We start from the raw sequence: 26,798 nt of genomic DNA on the forward strand, positions 1-26,798 counted from the left end.
TGTACCACCAGGTTGGGCAGTACAAAACCTAGACGGTTATCTTATTTTTTATCTAGAGGGCTATGAAATGACTGAAAATGAGCATCGCGGCGAATGTTCCAGGGAACGAACGAATTCACCGGTATGGCTGATTGTCTGTTTCGATCCTGTATCTGATTCCCAGGTTCAACGGAGGAGGTTTTGTAGGGATTTTAGCTCAATTTTTCCTTAACGAAATTCTTTTTCTTCCTTACAAGTGCAAAACAATTATGAAATAATTTACAAAATTTAAATTAACTGCTTCACCAACGGCACCACTGTGCATAATTGTGTCTTCTACAGCAAGACAGATCCGTTCCCCCGTAGCCGGTCTGTCATGGAGCATTCCTTTGCTAAAGCAGCATAGTAGGCTGTAAATCCCTTGAGCTAAGACTTCTGGCCATTAGTGTTGCAACGTTCAGTGAAGTATCCATCAACTAGTTCAAGTCGGTAAAAAGTGAGGTTGAAATCTTTTCAGCATGAAAAATGGCCGAAAACTGCTTCGAAATCGTATTAATTTCACGTAAGTCCGTAAGTACGATCGATCTGTTGATGTTGTTATGTTTTTTCTCTGATTTTTTTTTACAATTATGCAGCCAATTCCAAGCATTGGGTCAACCATTTTTTTCTGAGTAATGGCTGCCATGTCCTTGCTTCTCTAAATGCTTGTAGAAGTCTAGTCTGATCGAGTTTCAAAGATGATAATCGACAGCCGGTAAGTGATCAACATTAAATCTAATAAATAATTATGCGTTTCGTAACTTATGTGAAATTGATACCGGCTTCGCAAGAAAGGGCTACCAAAGTTATCTATAGCACTGTAGCAGTCAAATTCACTTTACGGCGCCATCTTTTGGTGTGTAACGAAGCTGTGCAATATTCGTAATTGTCATAATTATCGTGGAAAATCGGCATCATTTTACTAATTAATGCTAATCGTTTCTTAGTTGCCGCAGTTTAGTCGTTTGACTTGTTAATACTAAATAAAGTAGGGCAGTAAGACACTAGCATTGCGCCCTCTTTCAAATTTCGGATATCATTCAATACACAACAGATTGCTAACACTCCCGAGGCACAGCTTTTACAGTTTTATAATGTCAGTATATTTTTTGTTTTATTTCCACCATGAATTGAACCAAGACAAAAGAAAAAAAAAAAAGATAATGCGATATAACGCAGCAAATAGAGAAAGAAAAAAAAATACAAATCAAAAGATTCTTTATGACAATCGGAGGCAAATGGAAGATACAATGCGTTACGCGTAATTCGTAAAAATAAACACATAGCTTTGTGTGGATACTAATGGGAAAAGACAAACCTAATGGCTAAATGTGAACGCGTGATAACAAAAGGCCAGCCGCCCACCAAAATATGCATTGCTCTGGCGCGCCCGCGAATGTGTGAGTGTGAGTGTTTGTTTTATATGCTCCAGTCTCATGTTTTAGTAGATGCCCTTCTATGTTTTTTGCTCGCAGCACCGTCTGAGTAGTGTGGGTGGGTGCTGTCTGTTTTGTTGTTGTGAACGGAATCGAACCGCATTCCAACAGCCACAAAGAGTATTAGGCGCGCCGATTCCGTTCACGACCAGCCTCTCTTCTCTGGAAACACGAGGAAAAGCGCATGTTTGATAATGCGCTGGATGGTGACACACGCATTCGGGAGGGCCGAAAAGGGCAGTGCGACGACACACTTACTACTTCCGCTTTGTGGAACACGCCAGAGCAAATCCATCGTTGTTGGGCGCGTCCCCTCATACCGCCTCTTTCTTTTACACCTTTTTTTTCTTCGTTTTTATCTCACATTATATAGTGTAGCTTTTTTTTCTTTTTTATATAGTTTTTTACTGTTATATATCGATAGGCAGGTGTGTAATGATTCATTGTATGCGTTCAGCGCGGTTCTCGGTTCCAGCTCGGTTATCGGTTGCTGTGTGCGTGTGCGTTCCGAGTTTTGCGTGTCGCCGTGAAGAAGCCGCTTACATCGGAACGGTTCAACCGTTTGAAAATGGCGCAGCATTCACACAGCATCACACTTCACAACCAAACACAGCACCACCAAGCAGACCGATTTAGAAAGACATCTTTGAGCCTGGCAGCCATTTTTTAGATGGCCAGTTTCATCGCCCTTTTTTTACACAACCCTGAATGAACGATGCACACATCAAATTACGATGCGCGCACCTTTACATTACACAGATCGGCAATGAAGGGAAAGAATTAGCGACCATCGATGGAATGGGCGGGGCCGGGTGACAAGATAGAGCGAACGGAGCACGAACGGAACCGCTGCGGTTGCGCTTTGGCCGAACAGCATACTGGGAGAGTGGGGCTTGACCCCATTAACGGCTGAGGCCAAACTCTCCGGCCTGGTCCTCGGTGCTGTCACCGTACTGCCAGATGCCCTTGTGCTGCTTGCGGGCCTTCTGCTCGGCATCCTTGTAGTCCGCAATCTGTGCGCGCGTGGGGAGAAGAGGAAGAACGATAAAAACGGGGTTAGGGGAAAAAACGGCACACAACCCGGTTAGGCTCAGAGTGTTCCCATCAAACACTTACCAGCTTGGTCAATCTGCGATCCTTCTTGTTCTTGTCCGCGATCAAGTAACCGTCAGCGATCAGGTCCTCGGCGATGTCGGCCTTTGTTGCGGGGTCGGTCAGCGTCACGTACTCGGTGCCCGAGATGCTACCAAAAAAAAAAAGAGGAAATATTAATGCAATTTTACTACGAGACGCTACTCTGTTTGCTGTGTAGCATTCACAACGCAACTTTTTGGTTTAAATAATGTAAAACCTATTTAAGGCTGCACGCAGTACCGTTAATCGCTGCGCGCGCTTTCGAAAGTCGGTACGGATACAGGCAGTGCCAGATCCTGTCGTTACTTTAGGCAATGGTCTAGAAGATCTGGCTAGGGGCGCAGCGCAAGCACTGCACAAACCCACATCTTTGGCATACCATTGCCAGAGAGGTCGAGAGTGTGTACTGTGTAGAGTAATAATTCAGACTTACCGATACTCCACGTTCATGTTGAGCGTTCGGTTCAGCACGTCCTGCGAGAACGCCTTCACGGCCTCGGCACGATCGTCAGCATCGGTCGGCAGCAGCAACAGCGCCGGCACGTACAGGTGCGCGAACGGCTTCTCCGAGATGAACGTAGGCGGGATCATGGCAAGGCGGGTCGATGGGACAGTCTGTGTACGGTGTGGAAGAATGTTAAAGCCCGATTAATATCAAGTTGTTCTCTCTGGCTCAAAAACATATCTATAAAATTATGTTTTGTCCGAGCAGAACGCAACTGAATGCTGTGACCAGGCGACACAATTTGCAGTTGCACTCTCACACCCTAAGCACTCGGTTTCCCCGCACCTTTGCACCATGCACCGGACCGCGATGGAAACGTAGCAGCGCTAATAACGAACAGGTAAAAGAATATTACCGCCGCTTTCACACTACCAACGTTCCCGGGGGTACGATACGATGCTACGCGCCATAGGTTCAGGGAACCACCTAGGGAGGAGATTGATCGTGCGGCAAAAGATCGCTAATCCCAGGGTTCCAAAAGCTCGAAATAAATTGCTCTGGCAAGCTTATGACTCAAGCATTTCTTTCGCAGTTACAGAAATGGATCTAAGGAGCTTGCGGGGTATTACTCTTGCTGCTAGGCTCTACAACCACACCTACCTCACGGTTGCCGTAGTCGATGTAGAGAATCGTCACGTTGCCACCCTTCTCGACCTTCTCCACCTTCGCACGGTACCACTCGTTGTCCTCGGAGAACTTGGCCGCGCACATGTCACCGCGCTTCGGCGCGTACGAGCCCGTTACCGGCGGCATCGCCTTAAAGTCCTGGCGCAGCTTCGTCATCAGCTCCTCCAGCTTGGCGCCCTGGTCCGTGTGCTGCGCGTAGAACTGCAGCTCGGGCGTCACCTCCGTCACGACCACGCTCTCGTACTTCACCTTGCGCTCGACCGGCGTGTTCACGTCCGGCGTGTCCTCGATCTCGTCCTTCTCCTCCTCGGCCGCCGCCTTCTCGACGTAATCCTTCCAGATGTTCTTGCGCTGGGCCTTGGCGCGCGCCTCCGCATCGCGCAGCACGCGATAGTAGTCGGACTTCTCCGCGGTAAAGTGCACCTCGGCCAGACCCTCCTCGACCAGGGCGACCGACAGGTTCACGTTGTGGTCGGTGAACAGCCAGCCGATCACGCTCGTCGCCTGCTTGTCGGTCGTTTCGATCTTCACGCTCACGTCCCGCTGCAGCACCTTCTCGCGCGTGAACTGGAGCGCCTCATCGCCGTACGGTTCCGCTTCCTGGGCCGGGGCGCCACCGATCGCCGGGCGGGACGAGCGGCGGCAGCTGATGCCGGCGAGCAGGAACGTGACCAGGCAGCTTTCCTTCGGGCAGTAGAGCCGGAGGCGGGAACCGCTCGCGACGAACTCGACCAGCGCCTCGGTACGCAGGGCACGCTGCCAGGACGGCAGGTAGTGATGCTTGATGCGGGAATGGTCCGTGGTCAGATCGTTGATGCGGTGCGACGGCGTCTGCTTCTTCGCGTGCATACCCTTCTGGCCCTTGATTGCCTGCTCCTGGGCGGCGCGCAGTTTGTCGTACTCGGGCGAGCGCTGCTCATCGTCCTGGCGGTAATTGATCACCGTGGCGAGGCCCCGCTCGAGCATTGCCTCAGCGATGTTCCTGCGGAGGGAAGGAGGAGCAACGGGAAGAAGAATTTCAGTTTTAGGCTGCCCCTTTTTATCTCTATCTAAACGATTGGATCTAACAAGTGATACTTAAATTACTGTTCAATGTATCGAAAAATCGACGCGAGTGAGCTCTAAGGAAGAATAAAACCACTCTCTATCGATCATTGCGAACGATAATGTCCCACCATTTGATCAAAACACTTTCCAAGGGTATAAAAGGATAAAAGTGTTTAACCTATATATGGTGGTAAATCCCCCGTAACACTGTTTTCAAAAACTTGTTGAAGTTGTATCGCAGAACCTGATAGAGCTTGTCCAATTTTTCCCAAAGGATGGTTTAGCTCATCGTATCAAATTACGAACGATAATGTCCCACCATTTGATCAAAACACTTTCCAAGGGTATAGAAGGATAAAAGTGTTTAACCTATATATGGTGGAAAATTCCAAGTAATACTATTATCAATTGTTTGTTGAAATTGTATCGCAGAATCTGATAAAGCTAGTCCAATGTCCCGAAGGATGAAGCAACCGTATTGTACCAGATTGCGAACGATCATGTCCCACCAGTTGATCAAAACACTTTCCAACAATATGAAAGGATAAAAGTGTTTAACCTATATCTGGTGGTTTTTCGAGCTTATATATTCGATAAAACTACACTATCCCCCTTCACTTACTGGTCGTCCAGGCGCACGGTGTAGCAGTACTTCTCCGGGTAGTTGTCGCGGGCCGGCGCCACGTAGTCGAGCGTACACGTCACCCGCTTGCCGATCAGCTTCTTGCGCAGGAACTCGCGCGCCTCAAACATGTAGGGAATGTCGTACAGGGGGCGCGAGTTCTTCGCCCGCGGACCATCGTCCTCCTTCGGGCGCGGCGGACGGATCGACGAGAAGAACACCTTCTTCGACACCGTGCCGACCTTCACCAGCACGGCATCGCCGTTGTACACCTCCATCACCGTGCCGACCAGCTCCTTGTCCTTGGTGTTGGCCAGCGCCGCCGGCGGCTTGTAGTCCTTCCACAGCCGCAACCGGGCGGCCTTCGCTTCCCGCTCGCACGCGCGCAGCCGGTCGATGCCCTCCTTCACGTACGGTATGCTCCACTCGACGCACTTGGCGAACCCGTTGCGCAGCAGCGACTCGGCAATGTTACCCTCCGGGCACAGGATCGTGCCGAGGAAGTTGGTGTTGCTGTTCGACTCGAGCCGCACCTTCACCTCGCGCTGCAGCAGCCGGCACTCCACGTGGAAGCGGGCCTCGTCCGCGTACGGCACCTCGGTCGTGTTGTCCGGCCGGCCCTCCGCGTCCAGCTTGAAGCCCGGGCAGCGGATGCCGGACATCATGAGCGTGACGTGCTGGAAGACGCGCGGGTTCGGCATGAGGAAGGCGCGGACCGTCGAACCGTCCCGCACGTGCTCGATGATCGCCTTGATCAGCTGGCCGGCGTGCTGGTCCACGAACTGCTTCGGGTTGTCGATGTTCCACACGATGTTGCGCACGTGTTCGCCCTCGGGCGCATCGCTCCAGAGGCCCTTCCGGGCACGCCGGGCCGCATCCTCCAGCTCGATCAGGCGGGCATGCTCGGGCGTCTGGCGCACGTTGTCGCGGCGCACCGTCACCAAGCCCTCCGACACGATCGACTCGACGATGTTTTCCGCGTTCGGTTCCTTGCCGAGCTTCACGTAGCCGTACTCGCGGTTCGCGTTCGGCGGCTTCTCCGAGTAGAACCACACCTCCTGCCCGATCAGCCGCTGGCGCAGGTACTCGCGGGACTCCCAGGCGTAGGGTTGATCCCTCGAACCGTCACTGCGGAAAAAAAACAAAAACCGTTAGATCGTTCATACATAACCTCAATCATCTGGCTCCTGGCGTTTGACCACTTACCTCGATCCGTTGGTTGGTCGGCGGGCAAGCTTCGGTGCGACGATGCCAGCAAAATTAAGCTGCTTCTCTCGTGGCGGTCCATTGACGGGTTTATCGCGCAGGATCAGCGAATCACCGGAAAGAATCTACGGGGCGAACGGAGAAAGAGACCCGCACTCGTAAGAATATGCTGCACAAGTAGACGACCTCGTGGACAACGAGACGCGTTCCACTGCCGGCACTTCCGATTCCGCACGAAGCCAGCAAGAAAAAGACAGCGTTTTGACATTCCTGCGCCTGTGTAAATCCAACTGACAGCACCAACACACACACATACACACACAAACGCACTCGCCGCGAGCCGAGCGGCCACGTTGAAAGTTTTAAATCCCGCAATATAAATACGCGCACACCCGGGGGCAGGCATATCCTAAGCATAAATTGCCCTACATCGAAATGGGGGTTAGATTTCGTCTTTTCTTTTTCTTTTTGCATCTCGATAAAATTATCTCCACATGCTTCTTCTTCTTCTTCGACGGCAATTTCCATTGCAATCTTGTGCAATACAATTGGATGCAGTTTTTGCCTCTTTGCAATTGAATCCACAAACAAAACACACTCAACGTGTTTCCGAAACATATGGAACACGAAGCAATAAATAGATACCACCGTGAAACAGATGAGAGAGAGAAGAAGAAAAAAAACATGCAACGGGAAATACTTTCACCGTTCTCCAATTTCTTCTTCTTCGTCTTATTCTTTTCCACTTTGGGACACCTTTCACCTTTCGACCAAGTTTTGGTTCACAAAATGTGTAAAACTAAACGAAACCCCGCCGTTAAGTAGGCATTGGGAGGGCGATCAATTCCACCGTGGCAACCCCACAGGTGACCAATCGCTGGAACCGGAAAGGGGAAGGGCGACGTCATGGTGCATAGGGGGGAGAGGCAGGAGGCAGAGGGTGTGTTATGTGGCGAGCAGAAGGGACACAGCAGCGCTACATAAAATAATGCCAACTTGGCATGCCACATCGCAGCGTGTCAGCGTGGAACGGTGGCGTAGCGATAGGGAGGAAAAAGCGAGAAAGAAAGAAAGATAGAGAGAGAGAGAGAGGGGGAGAGCGAGAGCGAGAAAGGTGCGTTGGATTAAAAGTTGTTCAACAAAGACCGATGTGCACTGGATGGAAAATCACGGTTTAAGAGGCAAGAGGGATGCTTTTCCCCACAACAGCTTCTTGTTTTTTTCCTCTAGCGAGACAGAAGATTCCCCCCCCCCCCCCTTAGCCCGCTTCAACCGCCTCCGAAGGGGGTGGAGGGTAAGTCTTTCGATAATGGGCTGATGGCAGGGTGATGTGTGCAAACTTGAGCTCTAATCATTTATCGCCGTCCACCAACTCGTGCCACGGATGATTTTTTCGATTACTTGGCTTTCTGCTGCTCCCGTCGGCGATGTGTGTGTGTGGCTGTGCATTTGTTTGTGCCACAATGGAGGAACGATGCACTTTATGTTGGGCAGTAATATGGTGTGTGGATGCAGCAGTCATGTGGAAAGCGCGTGTCGGTGTGCGTGTGTATGCTGTGTACGTTACCTGCTTCACGATGCCTTTCTTCAGCACGGGCGGTGGAGCAGGGTTGGCGGCGGCGGCGGGGACATTAGCGGCACTCATTTTGCGTTCCGTAGGGCAACGTTGCTGCTCGGCAGAACTTTTCTGTTTTCACTACGGGACTGTTGGGAAACACACTGAGACGGGAGGAAAGATGATACGAGAAAAAACGGTGGTCAACTTCACGTGAAAAACAAGATTTCACACCCCACAGATTTCTTCCCTCACCCTCTCGCTATCTCACTCTCTCTGTCGGGAAGTTAGCACATTCCACCGTCGGTGGCTGGAAGACTGGCACACTTTCACGCGATACCAATATTGTTATGTGACCGGGACGGGAAAGGAAAGAAGGTTCAATCCCGGAAACGAAGCAGAGAGAGAGAGAGCGAGCCAGAGGGAAAGATTTTAGAGGCACCGGGGCTGACCTTTCTATACCTTTGCGATCAGGAGCAAAACGAGTCCGTACGGGAGCTAGCGGCGTTTGGAACTACTGATCACACCACACCATGTACCACGACGACGACAGTGACACACCGGGACAGCAAGAGCGACACACGCACACTCACAAATACACACACACACACACACTAGTCGGCGACGACGGCTGTAACGGGTACAATAGACCAGAGGGGCGAACGTGTGTAACCACCGGAATCGGGGTGCAGGGGCAACCAGGTCACCACAGTTGCACCGGACGGCACCAAATTCAGGGAAACGGCCGAAAAATTGAACACTTTCTGTGACCGAACGGCACTACAGCACGGGAGAAAATATATCTGCCCCAGTCTTGGCCCAAGCAACAATTATTGCAGCAGGAGGCGAGCGGCACACGTAGCCCAAAGTGCTGACGGAGCGCTGACAGGTGAGCGACCCAATGAACAAAATACGGCAGACAGTAAATTTCAAAGCCGTTCGACCAAGAACTGTGTAGGAACGAGATCAAATATTAGCCAAAATCAGATTGGCCATCTTGGATGCCATTTGACAGCAGAAAGCCCTTAAAAATTTAATTCTTGCTAAACAGACTACAGGCGGTCCCCGAGATACACGGTACCTCTTATACGCGGATTCGGAGATACACGGTTTTCTAAATTTGACAGTTCTTTGAGAAAATTGTACTGTTTTGACACATCAATTGTAAATTGCCAAATAATTTCCGTTTCGATCCAATGTTAAAAACTTTTTAAAAATGTTTAAAACTGTTATATTCAGTCAGGATCATATCAAATAATTCATAAAATGACTAAAACCGCCCCCTACTTGCAAAATTACACGAAAATTTGTGATATTTTAGCTAGAAATCACGAGATTCGACTTACGCGGAAATTCGAGATACGCGGTATTTTGCGGCCGTTTTCGGTCCCCATTAACCGTGTATCTCGGGGACCGCCTGTAATTTATCATTTGACCGCGCGGCTACATGAGGTAAAATATACAGCGAAATGAACTATTTGACAGGCGAAATATCTGACGGATAAAGCATCACAGCAACCAGCTGATGTGTAATGTAAACAAATAACATGCACAAAATCGTAATTAAATCCATTAAATAAGTTCAATATCGAGTACTTCGTCAATTTTCAGTCAACAGTTCATAATTTCTTCTAATTAGGGAATCCCAAGTGCCACAAATCCACTAAACGACCACTAAACGGCTTCTAAACGACTCAAGTTCTCTACCTAAACGGAATATAGAAAGACTTCGTTTAGCAGAAGTTTAACGACTCATGCATTCTAAAAATAGCAAAAAAGCTGGTGAGATACCCCAACCAGTTGAGCTTCATCGCTTGGAGAAGAGCTTTCTCATACCCTCTGTACTGTTGTATGGTTTCGCATTGAAGTTATGCATCGCTAGAACTAGAACGGCGATACGTTTGTTTAAATACTAAACTCCAACGGAAACCACCAGCACTGAAGCAAGTGAGATTTGAGTAATGGTCGTTGGTGTTGATACCCACGTATCTGATCACACGACCATTAATATCCCAAGTGCCACAAATCCACTAAACGACCACTAAACGGCTTCTAAACGACTCAAGCACTCTACCTATACGGAATATAGAAAGACTTCGTTTAGCAGACGGCAAACGACTCATGCATTCTAAAAATAGCAAAAAAGTTGGTGGCGCCATCTGTTTGTGGGATACCCAACCAGTTGAGTTTCCTCGCTTGGAGGAGAGCTTTCTCATTTCCTCTGTACTGTTGTATGGTTTCGCATTGAAGTTATGCATCGCTAGAACTAGAACGGCGATACGATTGTTTAAATACTAAACTCCAATGGAAACCACCAGCACTGAAGCAAGTGAGATTTGAGCAATGGCCGTTGGTGTTGATACCCACGTATCTGACCACACGACCATTTATATAGATTTTTGCTCAGAAAGTTAGAAGGCTATATAAGTCATGATAAGATGAAACTTGTCGAAACACATTGCAAGAAAAGGATAGCAATATAATAATCAGTTTTAATACGCCATCTATTGATCAAACCAATGAAGCTATGGAGCTTTCATTTTTTTTCTATGGATATTCAATTTTCCAGTCGTTTAAGCTTAATCTGTGGCGCTTGGGATAGATTTTTGCTCAGAAAGTTAGAAGGCTATATAGGTCATGATAAGATGAAACTTGCCGAAACACATTGCAAGAAAAGGATAGCAATATAATGATGAGTTGTAATACGCCATCTATTGATCGAACCAATGAAGCTGTGGAGCTTTCTTTTTTTTTTCTATGGATATTCGATTTTCCAGTCGTTTAAGCTTAATCTGTGGCGCTTGGGATGTTCTGCTTAAGAATATGTTATTTTTAATAGAATTTCGAAAGCGGATGTTGTGTCTCCCCCAACCCTTTAGCTGTACCTGTCAGATATTTCACCTGTCAAATAGTTCATTTCGCTGTATATTTCACCTCATGTAGCCGCGCGGTGAATCACAAATAAAATTTGAATCGAAAAATGCTCTTAGATGTCAAACTGCCTGTAACGAACTTTTGGCTACTTGCCAAATCGTTCTACAATACGGGACATCCCCAAGCGCCACAGATTAAGCTTAAACGACTGGAAAATTGAGTATCCATAGAAAAAAAAAATAAAAGCTCCACAGCTTCATTGGTTTGATCAATAGATGGCGTATTACAACTCATAATTATATTGCTAGCCTTTTCTTGCAATGTGTTTCGACAAGTTTCATCTTATCATGACCTATATAGCCTTCTAACTTTCCGAGCAAAAATCTCTATGAATGGTCGTGTGGTCAGATACGCGGGTATCAACACCAACGACCATTACTCAAATCTCACTTGCTTCAGTGCTGGTGGTTTCCATTGGAGTTTAGTATTTAAACAATCGCATCGCCGTTCTAGTTCTAGCGATGCATAACTTCAATGCGAAACCATACAGCAGTACAGAGGAAATGAGAAAGCTCTCCTCCAAGCGATGAAGCTCAACTGGTTGGGTATCCCACAAACAGATGGCGCCACCAGCTTTTTTTTTTGCTATTTTTAGAATGCATGAGACGTTTGCCGTCTGCTAAACGAAGTCTTTCTATATTCCGTTTAGGTAGAGAACTTGAGTCGTTTAGAAGCCGTTTAGTGGTCGTTTAGTGGATTTGTGGCACTTGGGTCGTTCCTACACAGTCTTTGCGTTCGACATTGAGCTCGATTGCAAACGCGATTACAACTGCTATGCTGTCAGTCCTGTCATGTTTATCGCTCATGTGTCATCGCTCAAAAATGCCAAAATCGTTTTCGGACCCATAACGTCGGACATGGGATTTCGTTGTACGACGGAATCATTTTTTTTTTATTCCGTCGGATCGTCGCATCCAATTTCCAATATCCAATATCTACCAATGTAATTATGTAGGTTATTTAGGAATAACATAAAATTACTTGTTTATAATGGTTAAACAATTAAAATTATTTTAATAATCGCAATATGGACCCAAACAGCGTGTGTCAGAGGCGTCCGAAGAAACCGCTTCGGGTGGGCGGCCACAGGTACCGAATCGGTTCAATCGAAGCGAAACTGCGTGCTAAAATATAAAACGAGCAACTTTTTACACACAGTTTATTGTTAAATTTAAACAGCAACAAAGTATTTTTGTTTCTTTGCACTATTTTAATTTTTATGAAATTATTGTTTGATTTTTCACCAAAATAATTGCAATTACAGAAAGTAATGAAAACCATTGCAAAAACCATTGAGCGCAACTGCAAATTTGCGTATTTCGAGTATCGCATACTGCCGATATTTGGTGTAAGTGGCGTGTTAGCGGCTCTTGCGATGTACGAGTTTAATTAGATGGTCAAATAAGGTTCTTAATTGAAGCTCACTATACAGCCTTACATTTGCTATTTGGGAGCGGAGGTAGCACATGGAGCCGAAGTTTGAAGATTCCCGAAGTTCGACAGCAGTGACTTCAACGTGGCACGGTGGTCGCGCATGCAGTCATACATTATTGACAAATTATTCTGTTTATAATTTGTGCGAAAATCAAGCATTCGTTCAAATACCGTGGAAAACGGACAATGAAATGTATTTCATCTTTTCCTGAGCGATAACCATTTATTCAGTCTAAAACTAATCACTTTTTCTCAAACACAATCGACGTTACCACGCTGCCCACCTTGCCACCGAATTTAAACGTCGGCGTTGGTATGACCGTGCGTAATTTAAACAGTTCGGCGAAACTTTGAACCAGCTCACTCTCGGTCCAGTTGCAGGACGTCAGTATGAAAAGTCCATCATCATGCAACATCCGATGCACGTTGGCGATGTAGTGCGTACGCATTGTTTTCGCATCCTCCGGATGCAGACTGATCGCGTCGTACGTGCCCTTATCGTGTACCACTTTGAACTGTCCCAGCGCAGCCACTTCCGGTTCCGACATCAAATCCACCACCTGGTAGTTGATGTTAAGGTCCTGGTCCCGGCATATGGCTTTCGATAGTTCGATGGCTTTCGGTGAGTAATCGATGCCGGTCAGCTTCGTGTACCCTTCTCTGGCCAGCTCGATCAGCATCATGCCATTTCCACAGCCTGGAGCAGATTTAATTCGGTGTTGTTAATGATGCAAGATGTAACACATTGCCAACATACCCAAATCGATGATAGAATCGTCCGCTTTGATTTCATCCTCCTGTTTGGCAATCCAGCAAATGATGCGGTTCTGGCTGTCCTCATCGAACCAAACCTCACCGACATCGCCATGGTCGCGATAGTTCGCTATCTCTCGAGTGTAGCTCGACTCCCAGAAATCTTTTGTTCCAAGCTCCGACCCTTCTAGCTCTTCAATTTGTTCACTCATCGTGGCGTTTCAATGTCTCTAAACTTCAGTATAAAACTGTTTAAAAGTTAGGCTCAGAATATTAGCACTGCGTTTTCTCGATTGGAACGGACCAACACGAGCCGGGTTTTGTTGGTAAACAACTTGATGTCAAACTGACAAATGGTATACACACTGTCAGCTGTTATACGGAATACGAAAACTAGTTTTTTTTTTATTAAATATTTAAAATATAATTTACAATTCCTGATTTCGATATAAACAAAACATAGATAAAAATTTCTTTTAAGTGACCGGAAGTAGTAGCAATTTGATAGAAATGTGTACAGAATAACAACACGAAAAGGGTAGAACAGTGTCTTATCATACACAGTGGAATTTTGTTAATGTATTGGCTATTATTTAAGCTGAATTTGGCTGTATGGATTATCACACAAGACCGTTGCATCTTCCGGGGAAGTAGTATTTCCTCCAAAATATACCAACATCTTAGTTAAGTCATATTTGTTTCCTATTTTCAGAACAGGAAATTAATCCAGCAAGTGTATGACTGTATTGTGGAAAGTCAAGTGAAGGATAGACCATGAAAAGGTAGGACACGAACGAGTTATCATACTATTAATCTTGTTGTTTCACAGGAAGAGATATAGGGGTGAATTTTATTTTATGTTGTATATTTCTGCAGAGAAACTAACGGTGGGTGGGATAGACCTTGAAGACAGGTGGTACACCAAGTTGATAGAGAGATTATAAAGGCAGTTCTTCGAACGATACGGTCTGCCTCTAGCTACTGTGACGGGTTCAACGACATCGTTCGTAAAGGGGTATTGCGGTTGTGCAGTATTTTGTATTTCATTTATATATATTTCAAGGATATCGTTTAGTTTAGTTCTATTACATTCAAAATCACAAAAGTTGCATATTATTAATAACGCAATTAAATTCAAATGAAATAATATCAGATCCGAAGAAAGTACTGCTCTAGGTAACCTGTAAAACAATAAGCATGTTGTTAGGTCGGTTTATTTTAACAAAAGTGCTCAAGGCAAATAAAACACGGCTACTTTACGCTCACCTTTTTCACTTCGCCGATTTTCCGTCCAAAGTTTTTTTCGAAATGATCTGCTTCCTCCTCGATAACTATTCTTTGCATCCGTATCAAACACCGTCTGCGACGTTCTGGTGACCAATTCCGGATCACGTGGCTCATCCCCGACAGCTCAGCATCGACTGGGTCAGTTGGTCGTTTCAATCGGTTAAGCATCTCTGTTGTGGCACTTTGAAACGCCCGCAACGATTCCATCAGTTCCTCGTGGAGAGCACGACTGACTATTAGCCTACGCCGCTTGATTGCCCTTGCCGTTACATTGGGTGCAATGTTTGGACGAGGAGATGCGGGATACCCTGACCGTCCAGGTTGCGGTGATGGTACACGCTGTGGTGACGGCACGCTGGACGGTCCAGTAGAGGGTGTGAGTCCCTCGTCTAACACCTTTACTTCCAATTGTTCCTGTTGGTCAAAGAGGTTTTGATGTTAAATATAGAATTTGCATGTCCTGATCTGGAATTCATTTTCTATGTGTATCAATCGGCAAACGAAAAACCAAAGTCCTTTAACATGTACTGTTTTGTTTCGCTGTGATTTGCTAGAACCTAAACAGATCGCTCGCCGTTGATTTGCAGCGAAATATACCTGCACAACGGTTATCAGTACGTAGAAAGGCTCAATGTGTAAATAATATTTTATACAATTTAATCTCGTTTCACCACGGCGATTTTGGACGCCATAAATTGCTTCATAAAACACATCTGCTGTTACTGGCATGTGCGTACCTCTACATACCTTCTTTTGGTTCTTCGGTGCAGGTTTGGTATCTGGAAATCAAAAAACAATGGTTTGATTTCTGTAATATTCATGTTATTTCTCTATTAAATGCAATAATTACCCATTTTTGTGTCAGTTAGTGTAAATCTCATGCAATTCTATTCCACGCTACGAGCTGTTTGCCGTGCCAAATTGTAAACAATTAAGAAAGACCGCGAAATCGTAGACACAGCAACAGGGTTTGCGTGCGCGGAGATTGACAGTTGAACCGTTATACGTCTGTTATACAGAAAGCGGTATTTCACGACCGCGAAATTCCTGTTCGTGTGTTTTTGTGTAGTTTTTAAAATCTTTGTACAGTCTACTATCGAGTTTTTGTGGTCAATGCGTTCCTAACACATCGAGTATAACGATTTTCAGTCAAAATATGTGCTAAAAATGAGTATTTTACTAAGCCTAGTACTTGTATATAAAACACTATCAATTTCATACATTTTACAGGGAACATCAGAATACTTTTCGGTTTCTTTTGAAGATTGTATAATTTAAGAAAAAAGCAATTTATTGTTCATTACACTATTCTTCACTAATTAAAATGTGTATAGCCGCTCTGTTACCTTGATTCACATAACTGAAAAGCGAGAATACAGTGGAACCTCTCGTAACGAGTATCCATTATTAAGAATTCGTCGAATAACGAGGAAATTTAAATGCTCAACATATACCTCTCTTAGAGAGACGTATCTCGCATTACGGGCAATATCATTAGACTTCCTGATACGTTTTTTGGTGTCGATGTGAAATCAAGATCACAATCGGTTAAAATTGACCATTTCTGTAATTTTGCTTATAGCTTAGGCAAATGAGGGCTTCGTTTAATATAAAACTATTGCCAGGAGGAGAAGTATCGTATAATTGTATGATGTACAAGTGTGTGGTGTGATATATTGACGAGTGCTGTAGATTTAATGCCAATTCATTTATCGTAATCTTTGAAAAATTTGTTCGTACTGCAGAATATTTACAAACAATTTTTAATGGAGATCGAAAAAAAAATCGGTAAAATCTAGTTGGAAATATCTAACATATGACCATCAAAGTCTGCCTAGGCACAAACCAATAATAGATCGTTCAACATTTGTTTAGTTTGCAGCAATGCAAGCGGTGACTAGGAGCTGTTGACTCAATCATTGATCAAGAAAATAAATGAATCATAATGACGGAGAAATAGTGAACTACAACCGTCTTCCAATATATTAGTAATATGAAGACATTTTTTTATTTGTGTTTGGTGCACATGTTCATTTATATTAACTCCTTTGTGGTTCTGCAACCAATTATTTCAATTTTCATAGAAATTTTATCGGTAAGAGTCTCCCGCTTAACGAGTTTTATATTAAACTTTTATGTTTAGTTGCTTACCTTACAGTAGAACAGTAGAACACATGAATTCGGAATAAAGGGGAAAAAACGAACACAAACACGCAAGTGTACAACATATCACAAAAGAATATGTTTTATTAAGAAATTTGATATTTGAAATTTTCATGTTTCTGCTGCTGTTGCTGTGGCTGTCTGACGCTCGACGGTCTTTCGCTCTATCTCACTGGTAGTGTGTGTGTGTGTATTATGGATCTATTGTTTATGCTACAGTTATTGTATTTCTGTTCTTTTTCTTCTATATAATTTATTCCCATTGTGGCCCAATCTAATGGAGAGTAATCGAGTAAACGCAACCAAATGGGGCCTGATCATCGTTAAAATGATGTAATGCAATTACGCATTGACTGTGGGTGTGAAAGAGGAGATCTAAAAAAGTATTTTAAAACCATTGTTTTACTACATCGCTTTGTGGTTATTTTCCAATTCCAAACACCTGGTATATTGTAATCAAACTCAAACATCAGATACCAAAGTAAAAACGTATTGCAAAAAAGAGCAGTGTAAAACAAAGCCAAACGCTGAAAAGATAACACACACGTCGCATTGGAAAATGGATCGCTATCCGTAATTTGAACTGTTTTTTGTTGCTGTGTTTTGCTTGTTTAATTGTTAAATACTAAGAATATCTGTATAAGTATCTCCTCCCCTGCCCCTCCTTCTCGTTCGAGTTCGAGTGTACGACTTGGTTTCACTTTTTTAAGTAACTACTTTCCATCATCTTTCCCTCCCTAATCCTGCATGTTACTTAACGCATCGTTCTTGTGTGAATTTGTGTATGTTTGTATATAATATATATATTTATCTAATTTATATTGGCCTTTACATTCTGTGTGTTGCTTTTGTGTAATTTTGTTGTTGCAGTTTTTGGCTTCCAGATTTCCAGATTTACATCCACCGGTGTTTGTGTTTGTAATATGTCGTTTGTAACATTTTCATGCTTCACTTTCCGTGGCTTTTGCCGTTAATCCATTACGTCCAATAATTGGAGGAGGCTTTTTCTCTACACGGTTAACACACCTGGTGGCTAGTGTTGCATTTCAACTGTTTGAATGTTCGACCATGTTTTGTTTCGTTTTTATTCAGTAACTTATTGAACCTTTTCAGAAGTTTACAGTGAAAACGCTTATGTGTTTGCATGTGCATCGTGTTGCTTTTCTGTCGAAACAGCTCGCTTCATACACACACACATATACAAACGTGGATCGAACGGATTTTCTATGTTTGTTCCAGGGCCGGCCATCGCATACTCTACTACTCAGTATTTCTTAACGTGCTATCAATAATCGGTTTACTTTCGAGATGAGAACATCAAACATACAAGAGAGACGACCACAGTTGCTTACGGCAATTAGTGACGGAAAGTACGCAGCCAGTTCCATTGCATTCGTCATACCCACTTTTCCTTTTCTCGCTTTCATTCTTCATTCGTGTTTGCTGCTGCTTCGTAAAATCGGAGTGTTAAAAGTGGTTTCGCACACCCCCATTCTCTACCCTTTCCATGCGAAATATGTGTTTGTGTGTATGGATCTGAGTGTATGTGTGTTGTGTGTGTGTGGGTGGGTGATTTTTAAATATATCGCAAAGCATTCAACGAACAGCAAACGCCGCCTGCCTGAACCGATGAAGAATCGGCACCACATTTGTCGATGTTGCAAACGGAAGAGAAACTGATACCGGCCTGGCTGGCGGTTTTAAAGTTGCCTACTGAAAATGGAATTCATGTCGATTAGCTTGCTTTCTCTGTTATCTAGGAGCAAATATAGGAGTGCTGCGATTATGTTATGCTTCGGTTCTCGTTTCGTCAACGATCTCAGCAACGGTCGCAACGCGGAGAGTTTTCGGGTTAGGGATTCTCGGTTTATTGAACGGAGCTGATCTTGCTGCAGTTTATTAGTGGTGGTCGTTGAAATAGTTAATTGAAACGCCTTTCGGTACGAAGCAACGCAGCAAGTGGTTGGAAAAATGAGTCGACAGTTCTGCCAATATATTTACTTCTCCAGAGAGATGAAAGATTCTGACTAATAACCTTTCTCCCGTTTTTGATGTGTGCTATTGTTTTAGAATCCTGCATGAATTTGTCTCGGTTTGATTTCGGTTTGCGTTTTTTATGCGTTCCTTCAATGCATTTTCTTTCGAAGGATAAAACGTTTATTTATTTGATTCCATTTATGAAATGTGTTATGCGTTGTTGCATTGTTGTATTATCTTCTTCATGCTTACCGCGCATAAAGCCGCGTTTTGGGAACAACTTTATGGGTGTTTTCCTCTGAGAGATACATTACTTTACGTTTACACTCACACAGACAACACATAAACCCTTCTTTTTCTGTTGTACATTTGGGCAGACAAAATTGTTTGAATCGTTAAAAGCGCAAGACTGCGGGACGATCCATTAGATGTCCCGCTTTAGGCTGCAATCTTCGGCACAGGGTGACCAGGGCCAGAGGTTTTTGTGTTCAAAGTGTTTCTTTATTTAAAAAGACAGGCCACACTGTTATCAGACCACATCCAGACCCTGCTGGATAGTTGGAGGTGCCCCCAAGGAACCCCAAGGTGGTTTTGTTTCACTTAATCATTTCAGTTGTTTTATTACGTTTATTATGATTTCTGCTTTTTTGTTGACATAAGATCTGAAAAATGCCATTTGCCGGAATGATACTACATCGCAGCGATTCACGACATTCAAGAATGTGTCGGTGTTTAGACGTTCAGTTTATTATTATTTGCTAAAAATTATCGAAATATCCCACACCCGACGAACCCTGCCCACGGCTCTGTTGCAGCAGTAAGTAGTGTTGGAGAAATGTGTGTTGTGTGTGTATGTTGGCACTTTATAATCGTACCGATAAATGTACTGCAAGTATTTAATAATCTGCACATCGTCGAACTAACCTGTTACGGGTGTAAAACAGTTGCCACTAATGCCTAGTTTATGTTGTATGCTTACATCTGTTATGCTTCTTGTTGATGTTGCTCCTATGCTCTGTGTTGTGAGTGTGTGTGTGTGTGTGTGTGTCTGTTCGTATGAATGATATAATGCTTCTCTGTCTCTCTGCTAATCTGCTTAATAAATAACGCTACCGATCTCAGCACCGCCCACGAAGAAAGAAGAGAAGATTAAAAGGGAAATGGAACTGAGGTACGGTGGCGTGGCAAAAAAAGAACCATACGCACGCACATACGCCGTAAGTCTAATTATTCAAACACACTCACACGCACACTCGCTTCCTCCTGCTATATTCCATCGCAACTAAGTAAGTGAAAAAACGGGGATGCTGCAGGAGGGCATCTGGAGACAGATCGATCCCAATTCCTTGGGATTGATGGGCAGCTAGGGGTTTGTGTTTTTTTCTTCTTCTTTTCTTAACCCCATCTATTCCTTTCCCTCGCTCTCCTTCCCGTTTTGTATTTATTTTAAAGAAGACGATTGTAGCTTATTGTAACCACATTGGGCGATGATGTTGTGCTGCTGTTGTTTGTTTTGCGCCGGGGGATGAAAGGATCTGGGTCTGCACCGGGCGCACCGATCAGAAACTGAGACATTGTAGAACGTAGGGGGTGAGTGTGTTGTTTGGCACACGCGCTCGTGATGCATTTACTGGCGGTTTTTGCGGACACCTGTGGTTGTGGAAGGGAAGAAACGAAAGAGAAAGAGAGAGAAAAGTTAGTGGACAATTCGAAGCCAACTGTTCACTGCAAACAGTGCGTTCAACTCATATCCATTGCGTGGGGTTATTGGTGGGGCGCCATTTTCTTATGTGATTATTACGTTATCAATCAAACAGTGTTTTCCACGATTTATTGGTTGGTTCCAATTGTATTGATATCCAATCGGAAAATATCAATAAATTATGGGAATGCACCAAAAATCTATGGGATACGATCAAAAAATCGTGGGAACGCACCAAAAAATCATGGAAACTGACCAATAAATCGTGGGAAATCCTGTATTCTAAAAGTGCTAGAAGTCCTTTTTTAAGTGAGAGCGTTAATTAATATACGAATAGTTTTATCTTGACACCCAAATTGGAAAAATGTAGGGCTTTCGAAGGATTTTGGACTGTATCACACATAATTTTGAATTGACTGCGTAATTTTTTTTAAAAATCTTGTTTACAATTAATATTTGGCCTCGTCCTGTGATTCATTGACATTGATTATATGACTAGAAAAAAAAAAATTAAACACAGCATAGGAATTACAATAATCGTTAAACACTCTACTATTGTATTTTTTTATTCTTTTTCGTGAAACTGTCTAAAGCGAGCTGAAAATGGCAACCTAAAAAGGGGATTTGCTTAGCAACCTGTTCTCTTGCAAAGACCTTGGTTTGTATAATTCTATCTGTCAAACGCGACAGCAAAACAATATTGAAAATTTGGGAGTATCGTGTGGTAATAGCATTTTTTCCGCAAAACAAAAATTTGGGCATTACACCGTTAAGTTTTGTTAAGAAAAAGTTGTTGAGAAGAATATATTATTTAGTCAAACAGAATGTAAATGCACTTTGTTAGCAAGTTAGCTCAAAAATAAAATATATAATCACGAACCAATAACTATTTTTTAAACAGCGAATTATACTTTGATTGTGATTTGCTTTGTGATTAATCATTCTTAATTAATTTTTTTTAAATTTAGTTCAAAAATTAGAAAAAAAATAGTTGAAAAAAAAAAATTAAAACTATTTCGAAGAATTTTTTCTGAGCATTTTGGGAACGATTGTTCTATGTTTTTGCAAACATCCATGGCATTGTTGCATGTTTTCGGTAGCAATTTGGAACATTCAACTGTTTGGATAATTCTTTAAATATTCTTATTCAAAACTCTCTAACCGTGGAGAATTTATTTAAAAGATAATTAGGAAACTGTCAATAAATTGTATGGCGAGTTAAAACAAAATATGATAAACAGTAAAACAAAATGTTAAGAAAAGTAAAAACAAATAAATAATGTTTCATATTGCGAACATTGCAACGATTTCTCGTCTCACTCTGTCTCATAATGTTGACTAGGTCTTTAAATTATTAACTATGTCACTGTTACAGCCATTGCTTGTAATGTCAAAATGCCAATCAAAAAGCTTCTGTGCGTCAGTTTTTTTTTTATGTGCGCTAATGCTGCTAAACACTCTTTTTGCTTGTCCATTTTCCTTTGGAGATAATAGTGCATTGGTGGAAACACAAATGTTTGGTGCCGCTGCAGGTGTAGTTTTATTTTTTCGATCAACTTTTCTACAACATAGCAAAACCTCAAACGCACAACAAACCACAACCTTCTCACCCGGTCTTAGTGGAGCATTTTCTTTAAATGAAATTACATTAAAAAGAAGCGACTTTTGAAGCCGCCACACACAAAGATAAAGGCGCTGCAGGGATCAACCGCATAATTGAGCTGCGTGTGTGTGGATGCGTCCATTACGCGAACTAGGATGCGTTGTTGAGTTGTTTCTGCTTGTTGTGCAGCTTTAGGAACCGCTTAAGCTTTCGCACTGGTCGGGATGATGGAAAAACAAAGTTTTTTTTTCATGTTTACTTCCCATTCGCTTACACAACAATTCGGATGTGGAGGATCGCGGTGGAAAAAAAATGATCATATTAAAAGGCATACTTTGGGGCAGGTGGTGGTGGCCCACAGCAATGGTCGTGTGTCGTTTATTTTTCGACAAACACACACAAACAAAAGCAACACAAAACGGGTTGATGAAGAGCAACCCTTTTTAGCCTGCTTAAAGTTTGCCCCGAGATAGTGTAATACCATTTTTCATTCTTTTCCCCTTTCACCCCGGCATAGTGGGTGGTAGCGCCCAGTGGGCCGAACCTGTGGACGAAAGGGCTAAAAGTGGCTCGTGTGTGTGCCACTGTCGGGACATTTACCTTTCTCCTTCTTCTCGGCCTTCGGTGGTTTGTTCTGTTTGTCTTTGGACTTGCCCTGGTTGCAGTTTTTGTTGACCACTCTCGTCGTCTGGCAGGTGGCATCGCTGGTCTGCTTCAGGCTGTCCGTGCGGGACATCTGTCCGTTGTTGTCGCAGTCGGACCAGGCACCCTTGTCGTAACGGCAGGCTGGCGACAGCATTAAAAGCAAATGAACAAAGAAAGAGAAGGGCATACAGTTGTATTATCCGCGAGCATTAAAGTTAAAAATTAACAGATAAGATCGTTTGCCGTCAGCAATATGGTTTCAGTTGTATGGGGGAGGGGGGGGGGAGGGGGTTGGTAGCAGCTTGGGAATGGTTGATGGGTTAAAAGGACGAAAGGGGTAAAAAAGTCACCATAGGAAGAAAGCTAAGCGACCAAAAAGTCCCTTTGCGTGTATGTGTCATGCTTTTGGCATCAAATAGCAAGGATTCTGATTTCAGTGCGTCCTTTTTATCTTTTTTAGGGATGAATCTTTCGGTTTTATGACATCGACTAACCTTTTTTGCATTTCTTCTGGATGGTACGGGTCTGGACGCAAGACGATTCGCCCTTTTTCAGCGAAAGGGTTCGCGAACGTGTGTTGGACTTGGCGTCACACTCGGTCCACGGTCCCTTGGTGTAGCGGCACTGGGAGTCTGCGGTTGGGGGGTGGAATTGGTGTTTGTTTTTTTGTTTTTGTTTTTACCGTACAACGTTCGTTATCCACAGCGATACGGTGGGAAGAGATTGCGGAAAGAAAGAAGGCGAAAAATAAGATTATAGAAAGTTATGTTTATCGCAGATTCTGTACATATCTAGATGGATGTTACCGTCGACGCTACGGCTGTACTGTTAGTATGATTACTGTTGTTAGTTAGTTAAGTTTGTTATTCGGCGAGAAAAACACACACACCTTTTACATAATAACGTGCTAAATTATGCAATTTAAGTAATGAATGAAGAAATTAAGAAAAGATCAAAACACACTCACACTATAACTCAAATTATACGACAAATCACGCAAAGGTTAAGATGATTCAAATCTTTGGCTCACAAAAATTGTTAAAATGCTTGATATATAATTTATAAACATTACGAACCAGATTCTGGCTGCAGTAGCTATTCGAAAGCATTAAAAACATATTTGGTTGTAAGGGCTTATCCTTTCATTACGTAACACTCATACCAATAAGGGAGAGTTCCTTCTAGCGTTATGATGCGTTGAGGCCGGGGGACACTGTCCGTACTCGCTAGTGTGATTTCGATATTCACTAGCGCATCTGGCGACAGCTGGTGAACGCATTTTTCCAAACAATTTGGAGCCGCTTCAGAAAATATATTATTTTTTCATGTTTTTTACTTAATTCGGAGGAGAAAAGTTTTGTAAAAGGTAGTTGCACATGTCCTGCACGCATTGCATCTATTTTCACGATAAAAAACGATGGAAAAACTACAGGTGTCCCCCGAGATACGACTGTATTTGAGACCGAAAAAATGGCCCAAAGCAAGGCGTAAGTCGAAATAGTCGTATGTCGAATATCTGTCAAAGTTAAGTTTAAACCCGAAGTTGAAGAGGCGAAATCTATGATATCGTGATTTTTATTTGAAATATTGTTTGATAATGTATTAATTTTACACCGAAAGTCGTTTACGCGATATAAATATCAAAGATCGGCTAGTTGTAGAATCTTTGGAAATGTGTTTGTAACGGTTTTCAGCACAGAAATTCAAAAAAATACATCAATTTCTTCTCACTGACAACTTTTCACTGTCAAAATCAAAATCGTCGTATCTGCGAATCGTCGTAACTCGAGGGGGTCGTAACTCGGGGGACGCCTGTACTTAATTTTGAGATCCGGCATGACCATTCCTTCGATGACCAAAAAAAAGCTTCCGCCAGCCGCCGCCAGAAGCGCTAGTGCAAATCGAATTTACACTAGCGAGTACGGACAGTGTCCCCCGGCTTTTACATAGAGGGAGAGAACAGATTTTAAGGAATGCTACAACAACTCTATGTTGCTATTCGAAGAGATTCGAGACTCCGAATTTCGTACCAAATATGATGATGATAGTTTTGCGTTTTGTGGCGCCAAATACGTAATTAATAGAGCGGGCGTTACGCTTTGTTACACTAATTGAGGGATTGTTTTGAAATATCACACCGTAAGCGTTACCCAATTAATGGATAGCCCCTAAGCAGTTCTTATGAAATTTCTTACGATATACGATAAATATTCATGGAAAGAAGGAACGGGCAGCCATTTTAATCAACGCATTGCGCAGAAGAAAAAAAAGGTCCTACAAGGTCCAAGTAATGAAAAGCACCACAAATGCACCAACGGCACAAATAACGCTTCAGTCATGGGTGTTACGCGAAACGAGTCCCCAACCTGCAGCACACGTTGGTGCCATTTGTAGCACATTTTATGAATTATTTGCACATTGTAAGGAACAAAAAACCGTCCCAGCGTTGGTTCGTTTACTGCACGAATGCGTTGCAGTGGGATCGGGGTGGAGCAGTAAGCGTAAAATTGTGCCACCGTGCAGGAACGGAGCCAAACGTTTCGCTATTTGGCACAAATCAAAGGACCTGTGCTGCTGCTGCTGCTGGGTGCGACATGAAAAATGAAAATGGTAATCATAGTGCACGTGGCATGCACCCTGGTAGGGTGCAAATGCTCGAGGACGACGATTGGTGAAAGCAATTTTCATCCCACGTCGGATGTTGCTCGTGTCTGTGTGTGCTGCTCGCAAAAGCGTATTGCGACGCTCCGGGACATAGCTGAAAGCGGCTGTGGCTGGCGATTGTTGCAGGATGTCTTCACCGATACTGACCACCACCACCACATGGGGCGTTCGGTATGTCGGTCCAGTAAGCGCATCCAAAGCGTTCGGTAATGTTTGTGAGGTAAACTTAATTTTGATTAAATTCATTCCACCAGAAAGAAGCTGCTGCCCCGGCCGGGAGTGGGGTTTAACGATGCAATGGAGAAGGGAGGGTCGTGAAAAAGGGGGTGGGTGGTTATGGCGTATATGGTTGGTATGTTGCTGTAGTCGTAGCCGAGCTAAACCGTAACATACATACAGGTCGACCAACACAAACGATGGGACGCGTTCCCGTTGGCCGCTTGCGTTTGTTTGAGGTTAGGACACATCGGCACGGTCCTCTAACTGATTCTTAGTGTATCCCACGCAGCGGCATTAGCGTCCGAGTGGCATATGAGTCTAATTAGTGTGTGATCTTTGTGTGTCTGTGTATCCCTCGCACACCGATCGACATGTGCCGGGTCGCTGATGTATACGATGCGTCCGGATCAAGCAAGGGATTGTGGTTTGTCTCGCTATGCCCCGAGCACACAACTCTTCGGTCCTGCGTCCCGCAGAGGTCGACCTCATAGTGTAAGGGAGTTGGGACTAATTCTGCTTAAGTGTATGCGTGTCGAATTAGCAGGTAATAAATTAACACGAAAACATGGGTCCAACTCAAACATTGAATTTTGTTCGAAACCACCAACCGACCCGTACACTTCACAGAAGCGCGGGTCATAAATTAACTTGGAGCGGATGTAAATTAAGTATTCCGTTTTCCGAGGACTTTTGTTTTGTTCGGGAAATTTGAGGCACCAAAACCCTGGAATCCAGAACATTCAACCAGTAATGCATAGCTCTGAGGTATACATTCAATTAAGAATAGTGTCTGTAGTAGAATGCAGATGATACAATTATGGTGCTGCAATGCATCTGAGGATACTAACAAATTTAAAGTAGTCTTAGAATAGTCAAAGTATACGCTTTGATCTGCAGCTCTGATTGCCCAAAGGTTTCAGAATTTGGTGCATTATTGCTTGATAAATCATTCAATTTACTTCTGAGCGTGAGATTTTCATGATAACTTGTTAAGGCTTCAGATCTGAATCTCACTTATTACAAAACTCCTGTTTTGTTATCAGGATTTGAAGAACATTTCCAGGAATGTTCTTATTATCAACTTTAAATCGCAGGAAGCACAACACAAACTGATAAGCAAAACCAAAACCAAAGAACATATCACAACCAAAGAGCACAAAATCACACACTCCTCAAGCAGCGGTGGGGTTAGTAGCAGGTTAGTGTAGCAGGTTCACTCCAGAGCTTGGGTCGCGCCATCCACACACTCGGCGGTCACACACGCGTA

The 26,798-nt window shown here is 43.8% G+C and overlaps 4 protein-coding genes and 1 non-coding gene across 14 annotated transcripts in view; all 5 read right to left on the reverse strand.

The window, feature by feature from the left end:
• Positions 1-1,097: 1,097 nt before the first annotated feature.
• Positions 1,098-9,066, reverse strand: LOC1276352 (staphylococcal nuclease domain-containing protein 1). 2 transcript variants are annotated; one of them, XM_315689.4, is made up of 8 exons: positions 8,613-9,066; positions 8,163-8,314; positions 6,596-6,720; positions 5,390-6,517; positions 3,694-4,702; positions 3,022-3,203; positions 2,571-2,697; positions 1,098-2,467 (listed from the first exon to the last, which is right to left on the reverse strand). In XM_315689.4, exons 2-8 carry the CDS (start codon positions 8,238-8,240, stop codon positions 2,357-2,359), a joined length of 2,760 nt encoding a protein of 919 aa, XP_315689.3. In that variant the 5' UTR covers positions 8,241-8,314; positions 8,613-9,066; the 3' UTR covers positions 1,098-2,356. The 2 variants fall into 2 exon arrangements, with proteins under 2 accessions (XP_315689.3, XP_061497437.1); XM_061641453.1 differs by having other exon boundaries at positions 8,603-9,045.
• LOC133392360 (small nucleolar RNA SNORA53) lies at positions 3,562-3,653 on the reverse strand. Its single transcript, XR_009765685.1, has one exon. It is a non-coding gene; the product is annotated as a small nucleolar RNA SNORA53 (small nucleolar RNA).
• Positions 9,067-12,721: 3,655 nt separating the features above from the next.
• On the reverse strand, positions 12,722-13,633 carry LOC1276353 (EEF1A lysine methyltransferase 2). Its single transcript, XM_315690.4, has 2 exons — positions 13,276-13,633; positions 12,722-13,215 (listed from the first exon to the last, which is right to left on the reverse strand). Exons 1-2 carry the CDS (start codon positions 13,481-13,483, stop codon positions 12,761-12,763), a joined length of 663 nt encoding a protein of 220 aa, XP_315690.4. The 5' UTR covers positions 13,484-13,633; the 3' UTR covers positions 12,722-12,760.
• Positions 13,634-14,305: 672 nt separating this feature from the next.
• On the reverse strand, positions 14,306-15,695 carry LOC133392250 (uncharacterized). The gene is made up of 4 exons (XM_061652122.1): positions 15,409-15,695; positions 15,306-15,337; positions 14,538-14,972; positions 14,306-14,452 (listed from the first exon to the last, which is right to left on the reverse strand). Exons 1-4 carry the CDS (start codon positions 15,437-15,439, stop codon positions 14,444-14,446), a joined length of 507 nt encoding a protein of 168 aa, XP_061508106.1. The 5' UTR covers positions 15,440-15,695; the 3' UTR covers positions 14,306-14,443.
• Positions 15,696-17,585: 1,890 nt separating this feature from the next.
• Positions 17,586-26,798, reverse strand: part of LOC1276354 (uncharacterized) — a 68,177-nt gene continuing 58,964 nt past the window's right edge. For 7 of the 9 annotated variants that reach the window (XM_061652115.1, XM_061652116.1, XM_061652118.1 and 4 more), the window contains exons 4-6: positions 23,143-23,280; positions 22,604-22,789; positions 17,586-20,348 (exon numbers count right to left, since the gene is read on the reverse strand). In XM_061652115.1, coding sequence (XP_061508099.1) covers positions 20,326-20,348; positions 22,604-22,789; positions 23,143-23,280 — 347 coding nt within the window. In that variant the 3' untranslated portion in view covers positions 17,586-20,325. Of the gene's footprint in view, positions 22,790-23,142; positions 23,281-26,798 lie in introns of all 9 variants that reach the window. The other 2 variants (XM_315691.5, XM_061652114.1) reach the window with 1 other exon arrangement.

This window comes from Anopheles gambiae, chromosome 2, assembly GCF_943734735.2.
Source record: "Anopheles gambiae chromosome 2, idAnoGambNW_F1_1, whole genome shotgun sequence".
NCBI lineage: Eukaryota > Metazoa > Arthropoda > Insecta > Diptera > Culicidae > Anopheles > Anopheles gambiae.

Bases quoted from the DNA above. Each gene is read 5' to 3' on its own strand.
- LOC1276352 (XM_315689.4), bottom strand. From the start codon at position 8,240: ATGAGTGCCGCTAATGTCCCCGCCGCCGCCGCCAACCCTGCTCCACCG. The intron at 6,518-6,595 runs GTAAGTGGTCAA...TTTTTTCCGCAG, and splicing joins CGACCAACCAACGGATCGAG to TGACGGTTCGAGGGATCAAC. The intron at 3,204-3,693 runs GTAGGTGTGGTT...CACCGTACACAG, and splicing joins TCGACTACGGCAACCGTGAG to ACTGTCCCATCGACCCGCCT.
- LOC1276353 (XM_315690.4), bottom strand. From the start codon at position 13,483: ATGAGTGAACAAATTGAAGAGCTAGAAGGGTCGGAGCTTGGAACAAAA. The intron at 13,216-13,275 runs GTATGTTGGCAA...AATCTGCTCCAG, and splicing joins CGATTCTATCATCGATTTGG to GCTGTGGAAATGGCATGATG.
- LOC133392250 (XM_061652122.1), bottom strand. From the start codon at position 15,439: ATGAGATTTACACTAACTGACACAAAAATGG. The intron at 15,338-15,408 runs GTAATTATTGCA...TTTGATTTCCAG, and splicing joins ACTAACTGACACAAAAATGG to ATACCAAACCTGCACCGAAG. The intron at 14,973-15,305 runs GTATGTAGAGGT...TTTGACCAACAG, and splicing joins CACCGAAGAACCAAAAGAAG to GAACAATTGGAAGTAAAGGT.